Source organism: Aulonocara sp. 'chitande type north' Nkhata Bay, linkage group LG15 (genome assembly GCF_057382095.1).
Source record: "Aulonocara sp. 'chitande type north' Nkhata Bay isolate Kocher_YH1m ecotype deep benthic linkage group LG15, A_spYH_male_GT1.1, whole genome shotgun sequence".
In the NCBI taxonomy this organism is placed as follows: domain Eukaryota; kingdom Metazoa; phylum Chordata; class Actinopteri; order Cichliformes; family Cichlidae; genus Aulonocara; species Aulonocara sp. 'chitande type north' Nkhata Bay.
Window position 1 is genome coordinate 42,450,929 of NC_141358.1, and position 15,982 is coordinate 42,466,910.

Sequence of the window (15,982 nt, forward strand, 5' to 3'; positions counted from 1 at the left end):
TTCTGCTAAAACTTAGTATTTATGCTAAATAATATTTTTTTCCTGCCAAATCATAGCATTTGTGCTGGAACACAGAAAGTTCCACCAAATCATACAATTTGTACTAAAACATTATTTATGATTTAGCAGAAACATTGGGACTTGGTAGAAATACTATGATTTACATGAAATACTTTGACTTAGCAGAAGTACTACAATCTAGGAAAAAAGTACTAAAGCATAGCAGAAATTCTATCATTGAGCAGAATTACTAGGATTTAGAAGAAATACTAAGATTTGGCACAAACACTGATGTGGCTCAAGAACCTTTATTGTGCAGTTATACTATGATTTGGAAGAAATACTATACTTTGGCACAAATACTATGATTTGGAAGAAATACTATGTTTTAGCACAAATACTATGATTTGGCTCAAATACTATAACTATCCTCGGTCAGAAGGAGAGGCTGACATCCAGGGATTAGATTACCACAGGTGGAGTTTATTGCGGTCAGATGGATGGTACAGGGAGGTATGGCATACAGTAGGAGGATGTGGAGAGGTGATATGGTGTGGTTTCTATGATTAAGAACAGGGTATGCATTACAACATGCATACAGATTAAAGATTAAGAAAACTGGTAACAAATTCTTCCACTACAAATCAGTCTGATGCCACTTTTTACAGGGTTCCCGTTTACTAAGGCACTACCCAAAAGGCGCCACAAGAGGGCACTCCAACACAAGAGATGACCTATTTACACTGATGCACTTAGTAAACAGCCCCTACTTAGCCACTACATAATACAGTGATATTACAGTATACAAATTCACACAAATACTATGATTTGGCAGAAATACTATGACTGAGTAGTAATACTATAACATAACAGATTTCCTAAAAAAAACTATTAAATTGCAGTAATTCTATGACTTGGCAGAGATACTACGTTTTAGCACAAATACTATAACAACGCAGAAATACTATGACTTAGTAGTAATACTATAACATAACAGTTCAATGTTCTTGCACAAATACCACAATATGGCAGAAATACTATGTTTTAGCACAAATACTGTGATTTGGTATAAATACTATGATTTGGCACACATACTATATTCCGCAGATACACTATAACATAACAGATATTCTACAACTTAGTAGTAATACTATAACATAACAGAATTATTATTTGGGCACAAATACCACGATTTGGCAAAAATACTATGATTGGGTACAAATACTATGATTTGGCAATAATACTGCATTTTAACACAACTACTGAGATTTAATTGAAATACTATGATTTAGAAGAAATACTATTACTCCATACAAATACGATACTTTGGGACAAATACTATGTTTTGGTTCCAATACTATGATGTGCAACAAATACTATGATTTGGCACAAGTACTATGATTTAGTACAAATACTATGATTTGGCAGAAATACTATGACTTAGTAGTAACACTATAACATAACAGATTTCCTAAAAAAAACTATGAAATTGCATTAATTCTATGACTTGGCAGAGATACTACGTTTTAGCACAAATACTATAACAACGCAGAAATACTATGACTTAGTAGTAATACTATAACATAACAGTTCAATGTTCTTGCACAAATACCACAATATGGCAGAAATACTATGTTTTAGCAAAAATACTGTGATTTGGTGTAAATACTACGATTTGGCACACATACTATATTCCGCAGATACACTATAACATAACAGATATTCTACGACTTAGTAGTAATACTATAACATAACAGAATTATTAATTGGGCACAAATACCACGATTTGGCAAAAATACTATGATTGGGTACAAATACTATGATTTGGCAATAATACTGCATTTTAACACAACTACTGAGATTTGATTGAAATACTATGATTTAGAAGAAATACTATTACTCAATACAAATACGATGCTTTGGGACAAATACTATGTTTTGGTTCCAATACTATGATGTTCAACAAATACTATGATTTGGCACAAGTACTATGCCTTAGTAGTAATACTATAACATAAGAGATATACTATGGTTTTGCAGACATACTATGTTTTTGCACAAATACCATGATTTGGCACAAATGCTATGATTTAGCAGAAATACTATGATTGGGTACAAATACTATGATTTGGCAATAATACTGCGTTTTAACAACAACTACTGAGATTTGATTGAAATACTATGATTTAGAAGAAATACTATGACTCCATACAAATACGATGCTTTGGCACAAATACTATGATTTGGCAGAAATACTATGACTTAGTAGTAATACTATAACATAACAGATTTCCTAAAAAAAACTATGAAATTGCAGTAATTCTATGACTTGGCAGAGATACTACGTTTTAGTACAAATACTATAACAATGCAGAAATACTATGACTTAGTAGTAATACTATAACATAACAGTTCAATGTTCTTGCACAAATACCACAATATGGCAGAAATACTATGTTTTACCACAAATACTGTGATTTGGTATAAATACTGCGATTTGGCACACACACTATGATTTGGCAGAAATACTATGCCTTAGTAGTAATACTATAACATAACAGATATACTATGGTTTTGCAGACATACTATGTTTTTGCACAAATACCATGATTTGGCACAAATGCTATGATTTAGCAGAAATACTATGATTGGGTATAAATACTATGATTTGGCACAAGTACTATGATTTAGTACAAATACTATGATTGGGCAGAAGTACCATGTTTCAGTACAAATACTATGATTTGGCAGGAATACTCTGGTTTAGCAGAAATACTGTAATTTGGCATAAATACTATAATTTGGGATAAATACTATGATTTGGCACATATAATATATTCAGCACATATATTATAAAATAACAGAAATGTTTGGCCCCAAAACCATGATTTTGCACAAATACCATGATTTTGCAAAAATACTATGAATTGGCAGAAATACTATGATTTAGCAGAAGTACTAAGATGTAGTAGAAGTACTTTGCTTTAGCAGAAATACTATGATTGAGGAGTAATACCTAAACATAGGAGAAATATTGATACACAGACACACATACAGACAGTAAAGGGAACAGGAGCTGTGGAGAGTCTGGGCTTGGTATATGTAGGTCAGTTAAATTAGCTGCACCTGCTGTAGTCAGCCCTTACACACACAGACACAGAGAGAGGTGTGAGTTTTCTTCAGTGTATTTCTGACATTCAGGATTCCCCTCGAACAAATGGCCATAATTTCCTAACCGTAGAGGCTAGAACGGTCATTCAGGCATCGTTTTATTCAGAAGAGATGGGGGAATCTTCAGGTCTTCATAATTCAGAGATAAAACATAAATTATTAAAGATATATGACTTGTAATACACTGTAACTGAGTAGAGGCGAAGCAAAAACTGCCTTGACTTGCGCTCAAACAACCTTTGGTAACTCTAAATCTATATGGAGCATCAAAATCATTCTTTCACCGTAAGAAACAGCAGGCTTTGGTGAACAGTCATGGAAATTTTCAGGGCTCTGTGGAAATCCATCAAAAAGATATGACGAGAGAAAAAAGTGGTTCATTTCCAGAGATTGAAATCTGATGAAATCTGAGCGAGGGACAAATTTCCTACCCTCAAACAAGTCCAACTCATTTCAGAACGGTAATAGGTGAGAAAGAAATTCTTGAATTGTGAGCGTCAGGAGTGTCTGAACATATACGGGGACAAGCCTCATGTCTTAACTTCGCTTCGTTAAGGAGATATGACAATTTGAAAATGCCTCTCATTAGAGAAATCCAGCGGTGATTTTGAACAAACTCTCCATTGAGTTTATATGGAGAGTTTTCTGACTTTGTGTTACTCTGAGGAGATTTGCAAAATATCTATGAGTCCCACAACAATGATAGTGACATTTTCTGAAAGCCAGCAAAAATACCTACGTTTTGATGTATAATTTGTGGGGCTTGAGTGGAAATTGAGCGAGTAGCAAGAAGTTGTTTGGACATGAAGAGAAAATTCAAACAGTTTCACTGTCCCCTCTGAGTTAATTGCATAGCAACCATAGCAACGCATGTATTTTCTGAAAAATCACAATTTTGCAACTGAAAACTCAAAGAGGGATAAGATTAAAACGGTAGAAGATCTGAAAAAGCTGAATCATACAGGAATAGCCAAATCATTTGAGAACATTTTAAAGTTTGAATGGAGTTTCTAGGTGAAAGTATGAGGCAGTAGTTAAGTTTCAAAGACAAGAAAGTTTTAGCAGAATTGTGGAAGTTTCCCATTCATTTCAATGGGACAAATTAAAGGAAAAAAGTGTAATATTTTAAAAAGTATAATAGTAATAAACACCAAAAGTCATAGCCGGCATTAGCAGAAAGAGCAGAACAGTTTAGAGTTTGAACGGTGAAAATAGCACAAAAATTGTGGAAGTAGATCCACGGCAAAAAGTGTACGGAAACACCCGGAATAATAATAAAGAAGAAAGAGAAACAGGATCTCAATAGTGTGGATGCCTATTAAGGCATCCACACAACAAGTAATTTCCCCATGGGGATCAATAAAGTATCCATTATTATTATTATTATTAAAGTTGGTAAATCTTCACACAGTGTTCAACCTATAATTCTGAAATCTGCATCATCAAATTACCTCAGAGGTTTTGATTTCACACACAAAAACCACGTTTTCATATCTGTGTGGGGACACGATGCTTTCTCTCCAAATGAACGCCTACGCCGAACCACAGCCTGACCCTGACACTACAACTAGGCCTTCAAACTGACGGGACGGCATGTTGTCCCACAAAGATATGCAAACACAGACACGCGTGTGCGAGGTCGAGATGATGGCTGTGCTTGGACTCTGGATGTATTTACAAGTAAAATGATTACTGAGGAAGAAGGCTAGAAGCAGGGCTGCGCCTCCTTTGTTCTCTCACATGAACACGCCCTCCACGTCTCTGCGACGACTATGCGAGCAGCAGCAGAGCAAACAGCAGCACAGACGTGCTGATTCAGTCTACGATTATGTCCAACTGGAAACGTTCCATGAATTGTGCACATTTTATAAATTCTCAGTTTCACACGAGACGCACTCGACGAATCTTCTCTAAAACAAGGTGAAGAATGAGCGCGTCAGGTTCTGCTTTAATCTCACTACAGCACGCCATCGACATGCAGACGTGCACTGAATAAATGTAGAAGAATAGGTAAATGTTGGAGGGTGAATTACATTCTACTCAGATTTTAATTTCCTTTCAGTGGCACATTTTTCAATGACAGTCGCTGATTATTCTAATAGATGTGAGACTAATTTAAATAGTGAAAAGGCTCCACATATTTAAATGTTCTTCTTATCAAAATGCATTGACGCATACATTCACATCTCTACTCAAACCCGCTCAACAGTTTATTGTTGCATTACAAACTGTAATTATATATTGAAGGATTGTTTTAGTGCTGTAGTTCGACCTCACTGGCACAAATGAAAGGTTTCTGAAGAGCTTCCAGGAGTTTCTGACCTGATAGTTTGTCTCATGTAGCGGTCGGGGTCCTGCGCAGTGAAAGTGGTGAGCATGGACCCGGCCGACAGACCCTCCTCCAGTCGCATGGATTTCGGGTTTGGGCGAAACTCCGGGCTCTCGTTCAGATCCAGGATTCGAACAGAGACGGTTGCCGTGGACTGACGAGGCAAGTGGATGCCGCGGACCAGCGTGACCTCGTTCTCCGCTTCCACAGTCAGCATGAAGGAACGGGTGCTCTCGTAATCTATGGGCTGCACAGACAAAGCGAAGGACGACAATGATGCCCGACGTCAAGGACATTCAGCACGTGCAACCTTAAGCATCATCTCATCGTGTTTCTCTGGAACATGTCAGACAGTATAAACATCGCGATCACAGGGATCTTCTGCTCTCTGGATGTTACAAACCGACCACACTGAGAGTCGAGCACAGCTGCTGCTTTTAGATCGCTCTGTGAGAACATTACTCGCCAGGCAAGTCTCGAGAGTTAGCGTTTTATTCTCGTGTGCATGTTGTGCACATCCAAACCTCACCTTGACCACGGTGAGGAGGCCCTCGTTGGTGGTGGGGTCAGTGGGGATGGAGAAGCGTCCCGTGGGGTCCCCGGCGATGATGCGGTACACGGCGCTCCAGGCCGGAGTGTGAGGCTGGTCTTTGTCGGTCACGGTCAGGTTAGCCACGATCACGTTCACCCTGTTCTCGTGAACCTCTCCGAAGAACTGAAAGAGCAGAGACTGGATGACTCCACACTACACAAAGCTGTGGTGAACATCACAAACAAACAATGCTTCGCCACTGCAAACAGTTCCCTGTCACGCAGAGCCGAGCGCAGTATATCTGAGAATAAAGAGCACATCTCCACAAACACTGCTCCTTCCTGTCCAGCCTGTTCAGCTTTACTGAGGAGGATAAACATATTGGATGTTTCATTGGCTTTTCACTCCTCCACCATCTGCCTGCTGCCAATAAAAGCTCAGAGAGCTTTAGTGTCGTTCAGACGACGCTGCCTCGCCCGTTTGCTGATGCAGAGCTAGCACGCTGTGTGTGTGTGTGTGTGTGTGTGTGTGTGTGTGTGTGTGCACCTACTGTCTCTGTGGTGAACTCTGGAGCATTGTCATTGACATCAGTGATCCTGATGACGGTGGTGGCAGTGTTGGAAAGGCCGTAGGTGGGATTCCCCTCCATGTCCGTGGCCTGGATGATCAGGGTGTACTGCGTGACTTTCTGGAATCACAGAACAGAAAGCGTCACTTATTCTGCAGACTGAAGTGTCCCGCTGCGCATTGTATGACTTGGAAATAAATCTAATTAAAACCGTTTGACAAGGGGACTGTCATTTTGTCTAATCACCATTACAGCTGATGATTTAGTCAGTGCTACTTAAAAATAATGTTCCGAGACATGATGAGTGGTTCACACTCCGTGCTAATGTAAGACCGTTTCTGCTTTCCACAATCATCCCATTTTAGGGCAGCCCACTGCTGATCCTTTTTCTAAGACTGATTGCTAATGCACGTCAGGCCTTAATTACAGAAGCCGCTGCTCTATGACAACACTGTGACTGAGCTGCAGACCACCTGACAGAGACGATGTTTAGACATTTAAAAAGCATAAAAAGTGATGGAGACTTTTAAGCTGCTGAGATCTTCACATGTACACTTCATTCGACCTCATCATGGCTTGTTGACCTTGTTTACTTCATCTGCCATTTTCTTCTTTGTGCAAAGTTGGATTTTTCTGCTATTTTTCAGGCTTTTAAAATCTTCGGTCGTTGTTTACGGCACATTTTCCCTTTTCTGTGATGATGCTTTTATTCTGTTTTTAATTGCTCTCTATTATTACGCTGTCTGTGTTATCTCATTATCAGCTCGTCAGTCACCTATGAAAGAGCAACCTGCACCAAAGCTGCCACACAAATAAAGTTTGGTTGATTGACTGTGGACAAAAGACGAGTGCAGATTACTTTGTCAGTTACTGCAGGCTTTTTTGTACTATAATAGCAGCTGCAGCTTTAGCGCTGATTGATGAATCCCCCGTGTGCCCAGATTCAGTTTGCCCTCCAGTTAAACTATTAGTTTTGCTTCTTATATCAAACGTGCAGATTTTGCAACTATGACTTTTAGCTACGATGGAACTACGATTCAAGATTTTATCACATCCAGACTGTTTCTGCTCCACGTTGGACTCAGTGAGGCACGAACATCACAAGAATTAGAGCTGGTTGGAGACGCAGCTGCGACCCTGCCTGGCTTCCTTACACCGGCTCCCAGAGCAGTTCACTGTTTGTGGGGCTTCCTTCTGAAATGCCTCCATTAGCTTATCGTGCTACATTTTATACATGTGTGTCATTTCAGCACTTTTCATGTTTGCATTTAGATGTTTGCTCCTCATTGTTGCATCTGAAGGTGCAGCTGCTGTGATTTGGTTGCACTGACGATGACGGCTTCTGGTTCCAGATCATAGCTGTTGCAGCTTTTTGCCCCGTGCAGCTTGATTAGGTCAGAAGCTTCAGTTTAAAGTTCCAGTTGCAGCTCGGAAACACTGGAACAGCCTCCCCAGCAGTCACATCACAGAGAAAAACAGACCTCTGCTTCTTCTTTTGGAAACTTTTTGTTAACAACAATGTTTCAAATGCGACACAAAAATATATAATAAATATATAACAGAAATATATACTCCACAACATGATAGAGCAAAAAAATGGTGTGAATTTGTTATAAGGGTTAATAAATGTCTCAGTTCCAAAAAATCTGAATTTTCTGGTTATGTTGCGATGGGTTGGGTCTTACAGGGTTAATAACTAATATCAGTGACGGTGGGTGCTACAGATAGAGGTATCTCAGCCATGCAGGTCTGGCTGTTGATAACTCAGCTCACCTGCTTTTATAAGGTAAACAGGGTTAATCTGACCTGCGAGTCACAGACGAGCTAAAATACAGCGCTGAGTGAGAACAGTAGGTACCTCTAAAAACAGACTTCATCAGTGACTATTAATGCTGGCGTGCAGATAGCACGGCCTCAGACAGATGGGATTCAGCTCTACTGACGTAAGACTTTAAAAAGCTGTCTTTATGCTGCAGGCTGGACACACACTCTCAGGCCGAGACGCAGCTGCTCCATATGGATTCAGATATGAGCGTTAGAAAATGTCCACATTTAACACACACACACCTCCCGATCAAGGCCTGCCGCCACAGTGATGATGTCACCAGTCTTGTTGTTAATGGTAAACATGTTGGAGGAGGGGCTCTGGGGATTCTGGGAAAGGATTTTATATCTCAGCATCCCGTTGGCAGTTTTTGGATCATCCTTGTCCACTGCTGTCACCGTCATCACAAAGGATCCTGCAGGGAAGCACACAGCAAGTCAGCACACATATGCCAGGGAAGGAATGATGTAATCCAAAGGTTGTGTGTGTGTGTGTGTGTGTGTGTGTGTGTGTGTGTGTGTGTGTGTGTGTGTGTGTGTGTGTGTGTGTGTGTTGGTACCAGGCTTGGATCCCTCGGGCACGGAGCCATTAAAGATGCTGTGAGTGAACTCTGGTCTGTTGTCGTTCTGGTCGATGACATTAATGACGATGTCGATGGGGTTCTCCACCTGATTCCCATTCAGGTCCACTGCGTGGGCTCGCAACTATACACAGACACACAAACATGCACACACAACTTTTATTACAGACAGGTGAAGACGGTAATAAGCTGCTTCCTTCCACTGAGACTAATTACGAGGGTTTAGTGCTCTGAGAGACCTCAGGAGATAAACGAAACAGCCCACAAGGTTAAAGGAAGCACAAGTGCACGTATAGCATGGAGCTGAGCTAACAAATGGATCTCAGGCCCCTGTGAGTCACTTTATGAACAAAGAGCTCACACGCAGTTTAGATTGAATGCTGTTACCGTGCAATCTTATATCAGTTTTATCTTGCAGGGGCTAAAAAGTACAACTGTGTCGCCGAGAGGTCGAACGATTTGCCAACAATCTGACAAAACTGGTGAAAACTGCTAAACTAGAAAATGTTAAATAAGATTGCAGCAGAGTCGTACACGTGTATGGATGAGGACAAACCCTGCGTGGTGAAGAAAATCCCTTTTATGGCTGCAGAGTAATTCAAGACTGCTGTGCAGGATTTAGACAGACATGTTTCTTTGTTAAAGATCAAGCGAAGACTTCAGGCTCGAACCTTTGAGGATGCAGCACACGCACAAACCCCATAACAAAAAACAGAACCACTAAGGCTAGGTTGTGGTTTGGGCATGCATGGCTGCCAGTGGATATCCCACACCCACAAAAGCAAGCAGCTGAATGAATGCAGAATTATACAGAAGCGTTGTGTTTGTACACATTAATTCAAAGGCATAAAACCTTATTGGAGCACATTTCATTGGTCAGCTGGGCAGTGATCCTAAACAAATGGATAAAACAACCAAAGAGCTTTTAAGGTGGAATAACTTGGCTGAGTCACCTGTTCTCAGTCTGATTAAACTGCAGTCTACCTGCTGTGTTTCACAGCAAAGACGCAAGGAGCCTAATGGGTTTCTATGGACCCCAGACTTCAGGCAACCATAAATCACAAAAGACTTTACACAAAATATGAATTATTATTATATTTATAACAGGAATGGTTCTCCCACGCAACTCTTTTAACAGTGATTCTGACATTTTGTCACATTGTGACAAATATTTACTGTGTACTTTGGAAAAAAATGTCACAATAACCTGAAAGCAATATTCCAGTCTCAGTGCATCAAACAGTCCCACACTGCTTTTACAGCTAGGGCTGGGCCACCGCTCACGGTAATACCGGTATAATGCTGGGCAACGATAAGAAAGTGAAATATCATGATAGAATATGGCAGAAAAATCATGGCAGCGACGCAGAATGAGGAGGGTGAGAGCGGATCGTTGAATGAAACCATGAACCAGAACTGGTTTGTAAAAATGCTGCAGCTTCAGTGGTGTGGAACTGGTTTAGCTTCGTCCATCAGATACACAACAAAGCACTATTTTTGGTAGCGCATGCTAGCGGGCCGTCGTTATTACCGTGTTGTTTGGAAAATACGGCGCACTTAAAATCAATCCTTTGATTTTTTTGAAAGTCGACAGAGCACCTTATAATCCCGTGTGCCTTATGTATGAACTCTGGTTGTGTTTACTGACCTCGAAGCGATTTTATGTGCACGGCGCTCGAAAATCTGTCAAATGTTTCAGTACGACTTTGCTGAGCTACGAAGCCGCACCGCTTGATGGATTGTTGGAGCATTACGGCTGTTGTAGGCGGAGCCTCGTGAACACAACTGGGTAGCTGTCACTGTTTTGTACACCATTAATGTGGAATGGCTCATCTGAATTCAAACTATGATTTTAATAAACTTGACTGTTTATTTTAACTGAAACATGGCTGGGCTCGGATGCACCAGTTGTTCTCACTGAGGCCTCCCCACCAAATTCAAATTTCTCTTTTTCTATTAGAAGTGGTGAGAGAGGTGGTGGGACTGCATCTTTGGCCAACAACACACTCACCTCCAATCACATTTTATTTGATCATTTTACCACTTTTGAATTCCACGCTATTGTTTTCAGCAGCCCTCCAGTTTTATCTGTCACAGTTTACAGACCACCTAAAGACAGCGCTGCTTTCATCAAGGAATTCTCTGAATTTTTAACAAACATACATTCAAAATATAACATGATAATTCTAACCGGTGACTTTAACCTGCACATAGATAATCCTTCTGACCCTGCATCAAAAGAATTCTTAAACATTCTTCACTGTTTGGATTTTACCCAGCACGTCACGCAGCCGACTCACAACAGAGGACACACTCTGGACCTGGTCATCACCCATGGGCTGTCCACCAGCGTGTCCTCTGTTGTTGACTTGGCTGTCTCTGACCACTACTGTGTGTTTTTTAACATCACCGGTTTTATTCAGCGGTGCGAACTGTGAGGAGGCGCTATCTAACCTCTGAAGTGGCTGCAAATTTTACCAGGGTTTTAGACGAATGCCCCCCTGTGATTCTACCTGCACCCTGTGATTTTATTTTTAATCATTTTAACAGCAAACTGAAGAAAAGCCTTGACTCCGTTGCTCCACTCACCACCAAAAAGATTAACGTAAAACATGCATCACCCTGGAGAAACGAAGAAGTTAAAACACTCAAAAGAAAATGCAGGGCAGCAGAAAGGAGATGAAGGAAAAATAAAAATGTAATTAACTATCAAATACTTTGCGAGCAACTTAAAATGTACAATAATACATTAATAATCCCAAGGTCCTCTTTTCCACCATAGATCATTTATTTAACCCTGATTTTAACAGCTCCCAAAGAAGCCCACAGACTCGCTCTGTGAGCAGTTTGCAGACCACTTCAGGGGAAAAGTCAGCGCCATCAGATCTGATATTTTATCCCCTCTTCACTTTATGGATTTTTTGAGGCTGAGCTTTTATACATGATGAACTGCTCTCTTCAGTTGGGTGTCTTCCCTGCTGCCTTTAAAACGGCGGTGGTGAGGCCCCTTCTGAAGAAGAGCAGTTTGGATTGTAATGACTTTAATACAGACCTGTATCCAACTCACCATTTTTAAGTAAAATTTTAGAAAAACTTGTTTTTACTCAGATTAATGACTTTCTGAATGATAGACAGATCCTGGAGATATTCCAGTCTGGATTTAGGGTGAACCACAGCACAGAGACGGCTCTCCTAAAGGTTTTAAATGATCTTAGATGTAACTGGGACTCCCAAAAGCTCTCAGTCCTGGTGCCGCTGGATCTAAGCGCAGCCTTTGATAGAATCGCTGCATTGGCTCCCCGTGTGTTTCAGGATTTTAAAGTTCTTTTATTGGTTTTTAAATGTCTTAATGGTCTTAATGGTCTTCTTATCGCTCACATCTGCTTTTACCATATGAACCCTCGCGGACCCTGAGGTCCTCTGGTACTGGCCTTTTGATTGTCCCTAAAGTCAGGACACATGCTCACACTCGCACTACACTCACACTACACTTACACTGCACTCTCACTACAGTCACACTGCACTCAAACTACACTCGCACTACACTCACACTACACTCACACTACACTCTCACTACAGTCACACTCGCACTACACTCGCACTACACTCTCACTACAGTCACACTCGCACTACACTCGCACTACACTCGCACTACACTCTCACTACAGTCAAACTCGCACTACACTCGCACTACACTCACACTACACTTACACTACTCTCACACCTCACTTACACTACACTCACACTACACTCGCACTACTCTCACACCTCACTCACACTACACTCGCACTACACTTACACTGCACTCTCACTACAGTCACACTCGCACTACACTCACACTACACTCACACTACACTCTCACTACAGTCACACTCGCACTACACTCGCACTACACTCACACTACACTCACACTGCTCTCACACTACTCTCACACCTCACTTACACTATACTCAAACTACACTCACACTACACTCACACTCGCACTACACTCACACTACTCTCACACCTCACTTACACTACACTCGCACTACTCTCACACCTCACTCACACTACACTCGCACTACACTCGCACTACACTTACACTGCACTCTCACTACAGTCACACTCGCACTACACTCACACTACTCTCAAACTACACTCACACTCGCACTACACTCACACTACTCTCACACCTCACTTACACTACACTCGCACTACTCTCACACCTCACTCACACTACACTCGCACTACACTCGCACTACACTTACACTGCACTCTCACTACAGTCACACTCGCACTACACTCACACTACTCTCAAACTACACTCACACTCGCACTACACTCACACTACTCTCAAACCTCACTTACACTGCACTCAAACTACACTCACACTCGCACTACACTCACACTACACTCGCACTACACTTACACTACTCTCACACCTCACTTACACTATACTCAAACTACACTCACACTCGCACTACACTCACACTACACTCACACTACACTTACACTACTCTCAAACTACACTCACACTCGCACTACACTCACACTACTCTCAAACCTCACTTACACTACACTCAAACTACACTCACACTCGCACTACACTCACACTACACTCGCACTACACTCACACTACTCTCACACCTCACTTACACTACACTCAAACTACACTCACACTCGCACTACACTCACACTACGCTTACACTACACTTACACTACTCTCACACCTCACTTACACTACACTCAAACTACACTCGCACTACACTCACACTCGCACTACATTGGACTACACTCACACTACACTTACACTACAGTCACACCTCACTTACAATACACTGAAACTACACTCACACTACACTCACACTACACTCGCACTACACTCACACTACATTGGACTACACTCACACTACATTGGACTACACTGCAACTACACTCACACTCGCACTACACTCGCACTACACTCACACTGCACTCACACTACAGTCACACTCGCACTACACTTACACTACACTCACACTACTCTCACACCTCACTTACACTACAGTCAAACTACACTCGCACTACACTCACACTCGCACTACATTGGACTACACTTACACTACGCTCACACTACACTTACACTACGCTCACACTACACTCACACTCGCACTACACTCGCACTACACTCAAACTACACTCACACTCGCACTACACTCACACTACAGTCACACTTGCACTACACTCACACTACACTCACACTACACTTACACTACGCTCACACTACACTCACACTCGCACTACACTCGCACTACACTCAAACTACACTCACACTCGCACTACACTCACACTACAGTCACACTCACACTACACTCACACTACACTCACACTCGCACTACACTCGCACTACACTCAAACTACACTCACACTCGCACTACACTCACACTACAGTCACACTTGCACTACACTCACACTACACTCACACTACATTTACACTCGCACTACATTGGACTACACTCAAACTACACTTACACTACACTCACACTTGCACTACACTCGTACTACACTTACACTACGCTCACACTACACTCACACTCGCACTACACTCGCACTACACTTACACTACGTTCACACTACACTCACACTCGCACTACACTCGCACTACACTCGCACTACGCTTACACTACACTCACACTTGCACTACACTCACACTCGCACTACACTCACACTACAGTCACACTTGCACTACACTCACACTACGCTCACACTACACACACACTACGCTCACACTACACACACACTACACTTACACTGCACTCGTACTACACTCGCACTACATTTACAGTCGCACTACTTTGGACTACACTCAAACTACACTCACACTACACTCACACTCGCACTAGACTCGCACTACACTTACACTACGCTCATACTACACTTACACTACACACACACTACACTTACACTGCACTCCCACTACACTCGCACTACACTTACACTCACACTACATTGGACTACAGTCACACCTCACTTACACTACACTCAAACTACAGTCACACTACACTCACACTACACTCGCACTACACTCGCACTACACTTACACTACGCTCACACTACTCTCGCACTACACTCGCACTACACTCACACTACACTCACACCTCACTTACACTACACTCACACTACACTCACACTACACTCACACCTCACTTACACTACACTCACACTACACTCGCACTACATCGGACTACACTTACACTCACACTACACTCACACTACACTCACACCTCACTTACACTACACTCACACTACACTCGCACTACATCGGACTACACTTACACTCACACTACACTAGCACTACTCTTAATAAGTGATTGTGACCATTTTGTTTTGCTAAACATTTCACCTTTATGAACTGATTTATTTCAGAAATGCATGTACACACACATGCACTTGTGCCTCCAGCCCAGGCTGCACCAACCGCGCTGTGCACAATACAGTTTGTACACCTGTTACATAAATACTCCTTTCCTGGCAATTTTAATGTATTTTGTTGTTTCATCTTGGCAAAACTTTTTGCACCAGTGTGTGAATCATATGGTCCTCTCGAATACCTTAAAGAACAATTAATGAATGAAATAGCTAACAGTGATTATAGCAGAGGCAGCTGTGGTTCAGGAAGCGAGTTGTGCTTGACTGCACATAGCTATTGCAGTTCAAGCGCACTGTGAGTTCAACTAAACCACGGCCCAGACTATCCCTTGAAGCAGGACGGGGTACGTGCACTGTAGCCTAACACAGTCATGACACACGTCAGTGGAATTGGACTTTGGTGATCAGCCATGGTGTGGACCACCTATATACTGAAAGAGGACCCTTAAACTGCTTATTATTCTAATACTGGTCGGTCACGGCACATGTGCCAAAGACCAAACTGTGCAGAAATTGGAGATGCTCTGGAATGATTACTTTAGAATAACATGTATGCAGCCTAAAGTTTATACCAGCACCTGCAGAAAACA

General features: G+C 41.7%; 1 protein-coding gene across 1 annotated transcript in view; it reads right to left on the reverse strand.

Annotated features, from left to right (window-relative positions):
* LOC147313750 (cadherin-2-like) overlaps nucleotides 1-15,982 on the reverse strand; it is a 111,403-nt gene that overhangs the window by 30,999 nt on the left and 64,422 nt on the right. Inside the window, exons 6-10 of the mRNA XM_086263549.1 lie at nucleotides 8,985-9,129; nucleotides 8,668-8,840; nucleotides 6,583-6,720; nucleotides 6,030-6,215; nucleotides 5,494-5,747 (exon numbers count right to left, since the gene is read on the reverse strand). Of these exons, the coding sequence (XP_086119675.1) occupies nucleotides 5,494-5,747; nucleotides 6,030-6,215; nucleotides 6,583-6,720; nucleotides 8,668-8,840; nucleotides 8,985-9,129 (896 nt within the window). The remainder of the gene's footprint in view (nucleotides 1-5,493; nucleotides 5,748-6,029; nucleotides 6,216-6,582; nucleotides 6,721-8,667; nucleotides 8,841-8,984; nucleotides 9,130-15,982) is intronic.